The following is a 15,123-nucleotide window of genomic DNA, read 5'->3' as shown; positions in this document are numbered from 1 at the left end:
ATATTAATAAAATATATACTGTTGACATAAATGGTTGCTACATATAATACCATATAAAACCATCACAGATATTATTAATGTTTGTACATAAAAAAAAATTTCTATGGGGATTTTGGTTTAAACTTACATTTTCATCTACCCAGAGAGAATGCATGTATGTAAAAATTACAGGTAAAATATATGTCAATACCATAATATCATGTACAGGGCAATACATTTCATATATTACATTTATGTATGGGTAGTGTTTTCTTGTTGCTGTGTCAAGTTCAAAAGTAGTTCATCTCATGACTGTTTTATTTTATAATGCATTTTATTTTCAGGAATGGATCCTGTTTAACGCATCCTGCTCTTATACACGTGGTTATGGTGGCTGTAGACTCGTGGAGCAAATTATTTTCAATTTATGACATAGATAACTGTTCATTTTAGATAACTAGCATATGCTAATGTCTGTAATAAGCTCTTAAATTTGTAACCTCTCATTACAGTCCACATTTACTATTGCCTATATTGGTGAAAGTTTTTTAGACTAACCGTGAACCCACAGCAAAATTATTGTGAACATGTCCATGTAGGTTTTGTTGCAATCTGACCTACAGAGGCATTATATGGAGTGTGGCTCAGTGAGCATGCTCAGATTTAGAGTGGCGCTCTGTGCTGACATCACCTAGAAATTGCTTATCCAAGGTGACATGTCTACCCAGCAAAGGGCAGATAGTGCATCGCCTCAAATATTTCACCTTATTAAATATACATCGATAGGCTCGTGTTTTTAAGGTGGTTTACCTGAGTCAAGGTTACGCTGGCAGATTTTTATTTCTTAACATTTCTAGACTGAATGAGAGTTGAAATGCTTCTAACACAGAGAGGAAAAACGGATAGAGACAGATCGGAAAAAGCTACACAGAAAAAGAAAACAAATACATAAATCACAGTGGAATGAGAGCGAGAACAGCAAATATGTTCCTAGAAAGCATCCTGAATCTGTCTAAGGCACATAGCTTACACATGTGTCCCAGTGTGTGACGCAGAGTGACACATCAGGTGGAGTGGGCTTGCTGTGGGCATCGGATGTGGCATTGACCCTAGTGCCTGTCAGACTGGGTGGCACTGCTGCAAGATGATGGCTCTCCTGCTGTGATAGGTTTTTTCTGTGACATTTCAACACTATAATGTTTAAATATGTTCTTTATCACTATGTTGTGCTAACATTTAACTTTCCAGAATAATTTCTGTTATTTATCCTTACAATGTAAAAAATGTTAACCTTAACAATATGCTTCATGTGGTAATATCTAAACCTTGGTCTTAATAAAAAAAATTCAAAGAGGTTTATATAAATTTTAACAGGGGCTTCAACGTTCAATAATAGTTAAACTTAGATTAAGATAGTCATTTAAAATGCCTTTAAAAAAATCTGAATTCCTTTAAAACTTTTGACCCTGCTGAAAGTCATGGTATAATTCACATACTGCCTAAATTCTTTCAAATCAAATTGGTTAAAAAGTGTAATTAATTCACCACAGTCGATGATGGAACCACTTTTATTTAAATAAAAAATTTAAGGCAGCAAGTAGACTTACGTTTTTAATTTTGTGCAATGTAATGCACTTTCTCCAGTAGTTTCAAAATTCAAACGTCATCTTAGATCACATTTTGATACCAAAACACACACACACACACACACACACACACACACACACATAACACTCAAAACCAACACTCACAGGGGTAGGGTATCTTAAACCAGGGGGCGGCTGCCAGGATGCCCTGTCGGGCGTCCGTTCGGGCGTAGAACCCATATTTGTCCTTCTCAGGAGGAAACACGTCAGTCACCGTGAAGATGAAACACAGAAACCATGACACAAGGATAGCCATGATGATCTACAGAGAAAGAAAAAGAGATAAACCCAGCTACTTAAAAAAAGAAACTCTTCTCATTCTAAATTCTGATAAGTTACCCAGACTGCTGAACACAAAGTCAGACATGTTATCCAAACTCCTTCACTAGCCTTCAACCAAGCAGACAACACTGCATGCTGAAACTCCCTCACGATTCATCATCAAGGATCAATCTGTGTATTTTGGCTTGCCTATTTTTAAGGGACCTCTTCCTAAAATACAAAGGCAGCTTCTGTATATTTTCAAACATAAAACCCATTTAGACTATTGTGTGTAAAATATTGACTGTGATATTTTAAACAACTAAATTCAATAAATGGCTTTCATGATGTCACTGTACTAAAAGACATTTTTAAAACCTGGAAAATCTGTACTGTTTATTAAGTTGACCGCATATCTGTGATAAACACCTGTTTATTATTATTATTTATTTAGTGTGTTTTTTTTTTTTTTGTAAAAAAAAACAGTTGTCAAAAGAATAAAATGATTAAAGTCATGATTTCTGACCAATTTATTATTCGGTTTGGCAGCAAAAATCATTATGTTAAACATATTTAATTCATATTTTTAATGCACACTTTAACTATGGCCCCGTTAAGCTGCGTTTAGACGCATTTAGCTGTTTACGCATACATTTTGTATCGTATAGGCGTTTCGTCCACACAGATCCGGCGTTTTGGGAGAGTGAAACCGGGTCCCAGAGGGGATAAATCTGAAAACGCCACCCTTGCGTTTTCGTGTGGACAGCGAATCCGTATATTTCCTGAAACGATGACGTCATCAACCCACGTCTCGCCCCTAGTCAGACACCGCTGTCACGTAACAGCAACAAAAACATGAACAAACACTGAACGATGTCTTTTTATTAACTAACATTAACACAGATTAATAAATGTATTGTTCCATGTTCGTTTGTATACCGCGCGTAAGGTTTATGCCCATAGTTTTCGTGTGGACAGCGAATCCGTATATTTCCTGAAACGATGACGTCATCAACCCACGTCTCGCCCCTAGTCAGACACCGCTGTCACGTAACAGCAACAAAAACATGAACAAACACAGAATGCTTGTCTTTTTATTAACTAACATTAACACAGATTAATACATTTATTGTTCCATGTTCGTTTGTATACCGCGCGTAAGGTTTATGCCCATAGTCCAAGTCTTCTTCTCCGTTTTTAGTGTATCTCTGTGGCAGAATTACAGTGCCACATACTGGTCTGGCATGTATACTACATCGTTTTGTGTCGGTTTGGTGGTTTCGTGTGGACGCAGATATTTCTTGAGACGAGGGGGAAAAAAAGATCGGATAGGGAAAGCTCTGGCTTCGTGTGGACGTAGCCTATGGCAGCCCTAAAAATGATTTTTGTTGTAAATATTTCTCCAACCCAAGACCCTAGTTTGACAAGATCAGTCTTAGATGGCATCTGTCTTTTGAATCCAATGAGATGGTTGATTCTTCATCCTGCAAGATCTCCTTAGCATCTGCAGACACACTTTCGAATGATGTCGCCCTCAAAATAATGATGAGGTGATTAACAATTAATCATGATTCATTAAATCAAGAAGGATTTATTGTTGTTAGTAAGCAAAGAGAGCTATTTTGAGACTTTCTAGTGATCTGTACGCACATGCTTCATAAAACATCTTGGACAGGTGTAGCATTGTTCTTTAAACTGCCATATGGTGCAGTAATCCTCCATCATGCACATACTACACCTGAAAAAGGTCATGAAAAAAGGACACTGGCGGTACAAAGCGACATGTGTGTGTGATGTTCTGATAATGTTCTTTTATGGTTTGTACCGTAATCTCCGAACTCTTTGTACTACAACTCAAACAACCCCATTAGGATTTATGCATTTTGCTACAGGCTAAAATCGTGTTAAATGTAGACACAATGAGAAAAAATCATAACTCATGGGACTAATATACACAAAGGGGGAAAATATAGTTTCGCATCAGTAGAGCTGATATTCATCTCTGTGAGATTGATATCCACTCATGCCTTTATTATGGTATGAGGCCAAATCCTGTTTACAATTTTAATAATAAACCTGGTTATCAGGTAAATTTTTTTTTATTTCTGGTTCTGAAACCCAGTGGCTCTATTCCCAAGTCAAGTACAGTTGAACTTGAGAGCATACACAGGCAGCTGGCTCACATGCTGTGAATTAGATGGCTTGAGTCCAGTGGTGCTCCTTCTCACGGCTATGTTTGTGTGTGGGGGGAGGAGGAGATTTCTTGTGGTCATGGTTTCATATGCAGTAACTCTTCTCAAGCCACCGGTCATTAACCATGCATGCCATAAACACATGTGACAGAGGAACACGAGATATAGAAAGATAATACAAACTTAATTGACAACATTTCTGCCATGACTGAAAAATGCATTCTAAAATGTGGATGTAACTTTACACGAAAACGGTTAGTAAGTGATTTTTTCCACACCAAAATCTTGACACATTACGTCTTGTAGCTATACTTTTGAAACAGTGAGTATTTTAACAGATTTGGAGACATTATGTCACTTGCTCAGCAATGGATCCTCTGCAGTGAATGGGTGCCGTCAGAATAAGAGTCCAACAGCTGGTAAAGACATCACAATAATCCAAAAGTAATCCATCAGTTAACGTCTTATGAAGTGAAAAGCTGCATGTTTGTAAGAAATCCATCAAGTTGTTTTCTTCTGACTATCTAATTCTTCTGACTAAAATATGAGTCTATAATCAATAATAATGGTTCCTGCATTGAACCATAAACATACAATATTTGTTTAGAACAGTTTGTGCATATTTCTCTCCTTATTCAGACTAGATGACTTTTTCACTGGAGAAAGCAATATTATGAATAAAGCACTCATATTTTAACCAGAAGCAACAGTGTGAAGTTAGAAACATATTTATGATGAATTTGTTTCCTACAAACATGCAGCTTTTCACTTCACAAGATGCTGATTGATGGACTGGAGTCAAGTAGATTATTTGTGGATTATTGTGATTTTTTCATTGGGTGTTTGGACTCTCATTCTGACGGCACCCATTCACGACAGATCATCCATTATAGAGTAAGTGATGTAATGCTAAATTTCTCCAAATCTGTTCCGATAAAGAAACAAACTCCTTTACATTTTGGATGGCCTGAGGGTGAGCTCATTGTCAGCTAATTTTAATTTTCAGGAGAACTTTTCACTTAAGTTAATAAGGCAATAGCAAGTGACTAGTTGACTATAGCCAGAATTAAACTCTATGAGGAGTGAACACCAAAAGCAGGTTTTAATTAGTATCTCACTGAACAGCTTGACCTGTCATGTCTGAATAGAAATACACAGCATGGCAGGTGACTCATAACTCTAATGCACATATGTTGCTGATAACGGCTGGTATGATATTTTGACTCTTTTTCTTAGCAGGATCGCAAACTCAATCTTATAACTCATTGGAAATGTCCAGTTGCTGCCCTTGAGCAAGCCTTGTTCAATGAGTGTGTCATTACAGCTGTGTGACACTGGCTTCGGGCCGGACGGTTTACAGTGAGCACGCACAGAATGTCGCACGCAACGCTGTCCAAGTGTAGCTCTGAATTACCGGCCGGCTGTCAGACGACTCCAGCAGAGGCACAGCCCCATCTGAACTCCATTGTTTATTGTCTCATAACGTAAACACGCGGCCAGAATGCAGTCTTCAATGAGGGTGGGGTAGTTCGCCGGTCTGGATGTTGAGATGGGTGACTTTTTGGCAGTGTGTTGTAAAGTAATTTCAATTTCAAAGGGAAATTTCAACTTTTATATTCTTCAAAGTATCTTGAAATAAAAATTTATCAGTTTCCGTAAAAATATTAAGCCGCACAACTATTTTCTACATAATACAGGGCAATACAGTAGAAATAATTTTGTATCTGACTGGATTTAAAATAATATAGATTTTTTTTATTGTGAGTTGTGACTGACTGGGTATAAAGGACTGGCTTGACTCAGCATGTCTCCTACAGGTAAGCTCACACACTTCAGGGATTTAGCTTCTTGTTTATCCTAGTCAACATAAACCCAGTCTGGAGGTCATAAGTGAACCAGGGCCATGTCTGTGCCTGAATGAGGCCACTAGAGGCAAAGAAGATGGTCACAGTGGATTCAGTGGGAGCAGGTCAGTGTGATTTCACAAGGTCACTCGTGTCACCAACACAAAGGATTTGTGGTGTTTTTGCAAAGTTGTCTGTGTATAGGCTTTAAGGAAGGTCTGTTCATATCTCCAAGCTTGCCATAAAACAGATTAACGTAAATTATGTGGCATATCATTCCAAAAGTGCTGAAAACAGGACCTTGTATGGGTTTTAATCAGAGCCGATCCTAGACTTCTGGCGGCCCTACGCAAAACTGTGTCGGGTGGGGGGTGGGGGTTATGAATGACGAGCTATAAATGAATGAAACGCCTTTGTCCGCTTGAGAAACGGTGTCTCTTCCACGGCTCGGTGTTAGGTGAGTAACACAAGATGAGCTTGCCCTAAGTCATTTATTAAGACAGCTTAAAGCTTTCTTGCTATAGAGGGCATTATAACCAGCATAAGTGCACAGCATCTGAAAACTGGCACAAAATTAGTTTAAAGCAATCACTTTTTTACTATTCATAAATCTATTGTATTGCTTAATTATATAGGATGCTCACTTAAGGATGCAAAACCATTCCATGTCACTACAGTGAGTTTGCTCATGCTGTCTGCCCAAGGGAAGATATAACCTGTGACACTGTAAAGTCAACAGTTCCTGTATACCCAGTTTTTCACCTATTTTTTTTTTCAATTGCATCACATGTAAGTATATAAGTGCTTGAATAAGTGGAAGCCAAATGCAACTGTATTACATTAAGGCTGTCAAATTCATAGTTTACTTGTTTGTCAGTCTTGCCATACCTGCAGGGCTCATGTTGATGGACTGAAGTATCTGTCCTCCCTCACTGTTTACATGCTCAACACTGTAACACAACAAGGAATCAGCATGAATCTGAACGTTTTTCCACTTAAAGTCAGATCCAGCACTGAATTTCTTACAAACTGCACCATGCAGTGAATATTCACGCCTTGAAATCACTCTTAATGTGCAGTAATACATTAATCCAATCTTTCCAAACGTCTTTTACATCAAATGCATTCAAGGAATGAAGTTCTTGCACTTGCTCAGTGCTTCATGTGAAGGTGCTAAAGCAGCAATAACAGCTTCTATGTGCCTTTCTCTTCTAATGAGGCTCATTGTAGAACATGAGAGACATTCTAAGTTAGTAAGAATGTTCCTAAACACAATTCTTGAAAAAAAAATCTCAAGAAGTTCTCAAAAGTGTTATTTTTTCTTTAAAAAAAAAGAGAAAAAAAGAAAGAAGGTACAGTACCTTTTCAAAAGGTGCTAATTTGTACCTTTAAGGTACTAATATGCATCTTTTAGAGGTAAAAAAAAAAGGTACAAAAGACTACCTTATGAAAAGGTAGCACCCTAGTGACAGGTTTTTTTTTTTTTGAGAATGAAGATCACGACAGTATTTGGTGTTATCTGATTATATGGTGGTTCTAGTTGAAGACTTGCTGATCATCTCAATGAAAAACTGGAAGCACAAAAAAATCATTATAAGTGTGCACACTATTTTCATTTCCACTGGCTTGACAGGAGTTCAAATGGTTATTTTCATTTTTTCATATTTTGTGCTTCCTCTAAGAATGAATGTGTCCTGTATCTGCATGTGTGTGTGTGTGTGTGTGTGAGTGCATTGTGCTGAAGTTAAAAACAAGGTCCTATTTGAACATCTTTTTAACATTTTAAACATCTTACCTTCTTAAAACAAGTTGGAGGTAGAAAATAAAAAAATAAAATAGTAGTTAAGTTTATTAATGTTTTTGAATCTGGTCCCTGAGTCATAAACATCTATGCTATTAGCTTGCTGTAATTAATATGATTTGCATAATTTCTTTAGTGAAATGGACAGTGTGTGAAAATGAGCAACATTCATAATTCATAATTTTGCATGCACAAACTAGTAGAGTATACAATAGATATCATTTACTTTATTATTTTCATAATTTGCTTTAAAAATTCTAAAAGAAATTAGTTGCTCTTTTGGAAGCCTGAATTCACATTTTTTTTAAAGCAAAATAGCCTTTAAATCTATTTCATAATTAGTTTCACAGATTATTTTTACCTCAAGTAATTCACAGCTCCATCATTTACATTTAAAGAGCATTAGAAGGGCCTCTGACCCTAGATCCAGGTCTTAATAGCTCTCTGGGGATCCATAATTCTCCACGGGCTGACCATAATTTCCCCGCTGCGGGCTGCTCTGCGTGGTGCGTGGAGTGGGTGCAGTGATAATGTTTAGACTGTCTCACTTTGGTTATGTAAGCCATTTGTCCTCTCCCCTGTTTGTTTTACCTAATCTACCTTTAGCTTTTGCCGCATTCCAAGTTGTGTTACATAAATACTCTAGACTGGAGAGGAGGTGGCTGTCGGTAAGTGCGGTCGCTGTTTGCACAATGAATGGTGATCCTCTTGAAAGTGAGCAGGACTCATTTTCTCTAGCCTTTCTCTTTCTGGCTTTGGTTAGCATCTGTGTACTGTGAAGTCTGATAACTTTACACCCACCTTAACTGATAGAGAACAGCACTAACGGTTTAAATTCAGTGTAACTATCACCGCATGTTCTATTTCTGCCCATTGCAGGAGAAAGACTTCTGCTTTAGTGCTCTGTTGAGATTGAAACATGACAGCTCCAGCGCAGTCCATTCGAGCAGTTATATGGTTTGTTATTTTTGTATTCCTGATCCATCTGTCAGTCTTCTTTCTCAACCCTGCCAGTATCTTTCTGCAGATCTCAGCTGATGCAGCAGCACGTAAGCAGCAATAAATATTCAGAATCAAAATAATATGGCGAATACCCAAACTCTGCATTATTCCATTACCCTTCCTGTAGTTTCCAAGCTGAGCTTGAACATAATGTATTATATGCTTATTTCCACCCATGACCGGTAAGTGATCACTACCATTTAAATTCACAATTGCTTCCTTTGAAAGAGTTTAGGTTGTGTAATTGCACAGGGAACAATACGCATTTACGTATTAGGATGCAGTATCATAAAAAATTGCTTCCTGTTTATGTCCATGATACTTGGTCATTAAACATACTGTATTATGGCTCTTGCACCAACATAAACAGATTCTGCTTAACGAATGCAATTGGGTCATTTCTACTGTGCAGTATATTTTTAAGCAATCATATGTATTGGACAGAATATAAAGTTAGCAAATTTAAAGGAAGGAATAGTAGATGTTAGATTAATCTCTTTTATCATAATATCACAATTAAATGAAGATAATTGCATTACTTTGGTTGAGTGGATGTTGCTATTTTTGTTATTTATTTCCCTGGGGGCTTTGCAGTAACCCATATTCCAAGATAATATATATATATATATATATATATATATATATATATATATATATATATATATGCTTTCTCTAATCAGAAAATGCTTTGAGAATGTATTTAGTAATACTTTTTTAATGATTCTGTGTCCTTAATATTACTTACTGTCCTGTTGGTCTTTTGGAATATTCTTAAAAACAAAAAAAAGCCAGATACCATCATTCAGGAAATGACATACATTTTTAATAGGAACACGAACTTCAGTAAGTACAGTATTAGCAAGGAATTTGATGAATTCTGTGATGTTTTGTGGTATTATTTGTTCTGTCTCACTCTAAAGTATTCCATTCTGTCGATTAAAATTAAACTTACAGACATTATGATATTCAAATTCTAAATATTGTTAAATTAACTGCTAATTAATATCCTCATGTAAGCTAACTCTCAAACCCTCATTGACCTCTTCTAACATGTTCATTTGTGTAAATAATGGTATTTAATAAAGTGCCTGATCTTGACCAAAGCAAAGTCTAATATGTCCTTATAAGAAATGTTGTCTTATATATATATTACATGTTCAAGTTACAGAATTCAAAAGGCATTGCATAACAGGAATGACAGAATTGTCATTTTAATGGTCAAAGAGGGCTTCTACATTTCTGCATTCTTGAGTATTTCAAGCAAACTGCTTGCTTACAGATGTATTTCTGATTTTTTTTAATGAAATCTGAAGATGAAAAAGCATATCTACAGAGAAACAAAAGAAAAGAACAGACCCAAAGCTAGAAAAAACTGCTGTTTGATCTGAATGCATGCTGAGTCCATTCTAATTAGACTGCAATTGTACATAAAATAAATGAGAAATGCGAACACCTGTACATAGTTACAAGTGTCCTCACTTCACCCCACACCTCTTACATTCCTCATGACATGTCTGTTTCCAGAGAATCATTTCAAGCATTGCTTAATGTGTTTACATGCATCTTATACAACATACAAGATGTTGTGTTCTTTTATCAAGGAAAGGCAACAAATAGCGACAAAAAAAAACTTTGGGCTCTTTGTCATTTCAAAACGTGTTGTTTCAGAGAAAAGAACAAATAAAGCGTTTATGTTATTGCACTTTATTTGCATATAAAATCTCAAAGTTTATATGCTCAAAGTGGATCTCCAGTATACAAAACTTTGTTTTATTCCAGTTTTATTCCTATCTATATTCTGAAGGATTTTACAATGGGGTTTGTTCATACTGTCTATTATTTGCCTGATTTTATATTACATTTTATTCCTAAAAAAATTGTGATTTTTTTTCCTGTCTGTTGACAGTATCTTCTGATTTATTTAGAGATAAAAAAAGAGATATTTAAAATCCCTACTGCAAAAACCTTTGACTCGAATGTGGGCAAAATGAGAAAGAAATTTTGAACCAGTGATTTCTGTTTCGGAAATGTATGCAAATTAGTGGAAATATGCCATATATTAGTAGATATAATATGATATATTAGTGGATATATATGATATATTAGATAATGCCACATTTGCAGAATTTCAGAAACCTTGCAATACAAAAATATGTGCAGTTCTTATAGTAATCAATCAATTATGAATGTATGGTAGTATCTGATATCTATTTTTTACCCTATTCTTGAATCAATCTGTCCATGTTTTGATGTCAAAACCAGAGCAAATGTCAAAGAATTAAACATCTAACGTAAACACGGTTTATTGCATTTTCAGGTTTTTATAATGAGCAGTTTTTTTTGATAGTTATCAGGATTTGTTGTACATGTAAACTCACTCATTGACCACAGAAGTAAGGGTCAACAAGTAACACACAAAGTAAATGGCACAAATGGAAGTACAATTTAGAATCTAACTTCAAAATGCAAACTGTTTCTAAGAAAGGTGAAGCAGGTTACCCAATCACTTCATTATTTATACCAAAAAAATACAAGCAACATCCATCAGCTAAAGTTGTAGACATTAATTAGTGTTTTTCTCTCATGTACAAAACACAAAAGCAGCATTCTAGCAGTATGCCGGTCATAAGGGCGATCTGTTTCATAACAACCAACACTGACCTACTTCCTGCAAAAGCAGTCACCTTGTCAGCCCTTTGTTTTGTCTTTGTCTTTTTTACTCGGTGGCAAGGAACGCTCGGTGCAGAACAAGAGAAATGGAGGTGCTCGCTGAACAGTTTAATGCAGCCAGACCTCTCCACATCATGCACAGCGAGCGTTGCGGTGCCGCCGGGGCGATTAGCTCACCAGGGCCTGCCAATCGACTCCCTTGCTAGAGACCCCTGCTAACCGGCTAACAAATTGAATGTGTGTTTAGACGGACGAGGGAGAATTAGATCAGCCCTCTCGACTGTGTCAGAAAGATGCGGTGAAGTTACTACCCGCACCAGGCCTTGAGAGGGAACGTGCCTCTGAGACCCAGAGGCTTGTTAAGACTCAAGGATGTTGTCAGAATGCTAACCAGACAATTACCGTGCACTACTGATTAAAACGAGAGCACGCTCATTATCAAAGTCGGAGCGGGGGACGTACGTGCTAAGCCTATCTTGCCATTAAAGTATTGTTCGAGTCTTACTGTTGGGTTTAAACGAGCTTCGTTTTTCCTGCACACCATAGGCGTCTTTCAAAGGGTGACTTTCACCCGGTCCACAGGGCATCCTTCTGAGAGGCTCTGCCCACTCAGGCTATGTCAGGTTTCACTGGGCAATTTAATCAGATTTCTGCCAAGTCAGCCAGACTATTTGGAGTATGTGCTTCATTTTCAATGTTTCAATTTCATTTTGGAGGGCACGGGATATAAAAATCTCTCTATTTCAGTTTCCAGCGTTCTCTCATTTTCTGCCACTTAATGTTGCTCAGTATTTATTTCTGGGCTCCAGTAGATTAGGTATAAATCGACTGCTTTGAATGTGGCGTGTTATATATGGGTGTGTTTGTGTAGATGGTGTGTAGTCGGTTTTTTGAACAGACCATTCTTATGATCTGGAGCAAAATGGTGAGGCATACGTTATGAGTCAGTGACATATGCCGTGCCCTTTGGGTGCCCAGTAACAATGTGGGAATTACGTGATTTCTGCAGTGCTAAAATCATTGGGCTCAAACGGCCCTGCAGAGCAGGACAAACTTAGCTCAGACCTGGGGTGTTATTTATGACCATTCTGTTATTTTTGTGCCTTTTTTTAATATAACAGTAGGCGGGTCAATGAAATGGTTTTAATTATTTTTATCTGCGTTTATTAATTTGTTAATGACAATGTATTGTCTGTAATAATTGATTAATGATCATTTGTGGTTTAATAATAATAATAATAATAATAGAACAACTTCTGTCTGCTTTTTCAAAAACATGTGCAACCAACACGCAGAAATAATACTTTGAAACATGATAGAAAATACTGATTGTGTACACTCAAATGTATTTAATGTCAAAATATGTATCCTATATTTATCACAGGACCTTTTTAGAGTTATGTCATTTTAAAATGTACTATTTTTTATTTTATTTTATTAACAATGACATGATATGAATTGACACAAGGTTACATTTTTAAGGACTTGGCACATTTTCTTTGACCCATGTCTGGAATAAAAAAGCAATTAAAAGAGTATTATTTACTTCCATTTGCATTGTTTCTGATTTTCCAGCAATTTTCAAATAATTAAATAACTTCAAATAGTTTAATTCCCACAGTTACCCTTGAACTGCCAATGCAACACAGAACCATGTTGAGTTAAGTCATTAGTGTGGTTTGTCACCTGCACCTGATGTCTCAAGTACAGTTTACAGGTACAATTTTATTTGCTCTTATTTCAGTGCATCTTTGAGACACACGTCTTCAACAGCCAAAGTGTGTCTGGTGTGTGCAGACGAGGCGTCAGGATGTCACTATGGGGTTGTTACATGTGGAAGCTGTAAAGTTTTCTTCAAAAGAGCAGTAGAAGGTAAGACTCTCATCTATTTTCTCACTTACAAACGTGTTCTGTTGTGAAATGTCTTTATGTCTTATTAACGGGATGATTCCTTGCTGAAAAGGCCAGCTTAAAGCAGCATGAATTCCTGCCTGGTTTATGCATAATATTTCAAGAAGCTCTAGAGATTGTAACTATTCTAGATGGCAAAACTATGCGTTTGGATTTAAGTGGTTCAAAAGAGATTAATTCAATTATAGATTACACATGTGGATTGTATTACTCATCAATAGTTCATCTAAATGAAACAGATGTACATAAAAAGTCCCATATAGAGATATAGTAAACTAATATTTGCCATACACCACACAATACTTTGTAGTGCATAAATGTCATATATTTGTTAAAGTAGTCCTGGCCTGGATTTTAACCCTCTAAATTTAGATAACAGTGTCCTATGGGATAATTCACATTTTATAAGGGGAGTGAAATGTTGTTACTGCTTTTAGTGAAGTTGAACTTTTAAGTGGGACATTTGTATTAGCTCTGACGCAGACACAGCACTATCACAGCCTCTTTAGAAAGGTGCAAACTGCTGATTAAGCCAATAGATACATCCAAACTCCACAGAGCATGTAGTGTATAACAGCTAGGGGGGAAAAAGTTATCATCAGCATCTATTTAAAGAAACACCTGTTTGTACTCAAGGCATTGTTGCTGTTGTATTGCCCTGAAGAATCCTTTGAACTTTTTGTTTATTAATTAGATTTAGATATAACGATTTTTTTCTTCCAAATTAATGCCTATGGAAAGCATCTGTGGTTAAGTAAAAAATTACTCTGGATATTCCTACACTGTAAAAAATGATTGTGATTTTAACAGTAAAAGACTGTAAAAATGCTACAGTAAAAACCTGTTAATTGGCTATCAGTAGCTTTCCATACTATATACGGTGAATAACTGTAATTACATTTAATGTAATTTTACAGTAAAATACTGTTAAAATTACGTTTTTTGGAAGTGAAAAAGAAAAAGTCATTGTATAATTTACAGTGAAAAAACGTAAATTGACACTCCCAGAATTCCCTGCATGACACTTCATATTTTATGTTTTTTCATTGAAATAACTATGTTTCTTCTTAGTTTTTTCTTATCAGTTGTGTACATTAGGGTTTTATCTTACATCTAATGTTGTTAAATGAATGTTTACTGCATTATTTCAGTATCATGTGTGTGACCAGGATGGTGTTTAGTGTTTGTGTGAATGACACTGTGCACCTTCTATATATATGTATATTAGTATTTCCCTTCTCAGCTTGTGGAAGAGCTGTTTGTGATGAGCTTTGATTCATCATGCGACTTTCTCATCACCACCTGTTTTTGGTGGTTATCAGTATTACAATGGTTCAAAACAGATATTAGTACTTTAATATGCTGGTTTATTAACACTTATCTCATAAAATGTTATTCTTCAAAACAAAAGAGAAGATGTTTTGAATAAAACCTGAGAGATTTCTGTTCTTCCATTTAAAGCCTAGTAATTAAATGACACAAGAACCGGTGAGGTTTGTTCTCACATGTCAAGCAAGTACAGCTGAGGGTTAATTTACGATATTTGATGTGCTCGATGTATGTCTGTTGACCAGCGCTTATACGTGAATTAAACCCTGAACTAAATCTGTTCATCATATAAAGTGATTGTGTCTTCTCAGAAGACCTGCATTAAACTGCTTGGTTCATATGAATTACTTTTACAATGTCTTTATAAACTTATTGAAGTGTCAATCTTTCAATGGAGGGACAGAAATCTCTCATGTTTCATTAAAATATCCTCATTTGTGTTTCAAAGAAGAACTAAAGTCTTATGGGTTTGGAACCACATGAGGGTG

General features: G+C 36.2%; 1 protein-coding gene across 1 annotated transcript in view; it reads left to right on the top strand.

The window, feature by feature from the left end:
• Window positions 1-15,123, top strand: part of LOC107550687 (mineralocorticoid receptor-like) — a 74,047-nt gene that overhangs the window by 30,370 nt on the left and 28,554 nt on the right. The window contains exon 3 of the mRNA XM_016232035.1: window positions 13,140-13,267. Within this exon, the coding sequence (XP_016087521.1) occupies window positions 13,140-13,267 (128 nt within the window). The remainder of the gene's footprint in view (window positions 1-13,139; window positions 13,268-15,123) is intronic.

The sequence above is a fragment of the Sinocyclocheilus grahami genome, unplaced genomic scaffold, assembly GCF_001515645.1.
Source record: "Sinocyclocheilus grahami isolate Dianchi unplaced genomic scaffold, SAMN03320097.WGS_v1.1 scaffold17.1, whole genome shotgun sequence".
NCBI classification, from domain to species: Eukaryota; Metazoa; Chordata; class Actinopteri; order Cypriniformes; family Cyprinidae; genus Sinocyclocheilus; species Sinocyclocheilus grahami.
Note: the sequence above shows the minus strand (reverse complement) of the source record. Positions and strands in the feature narration are given on the sequence as shown.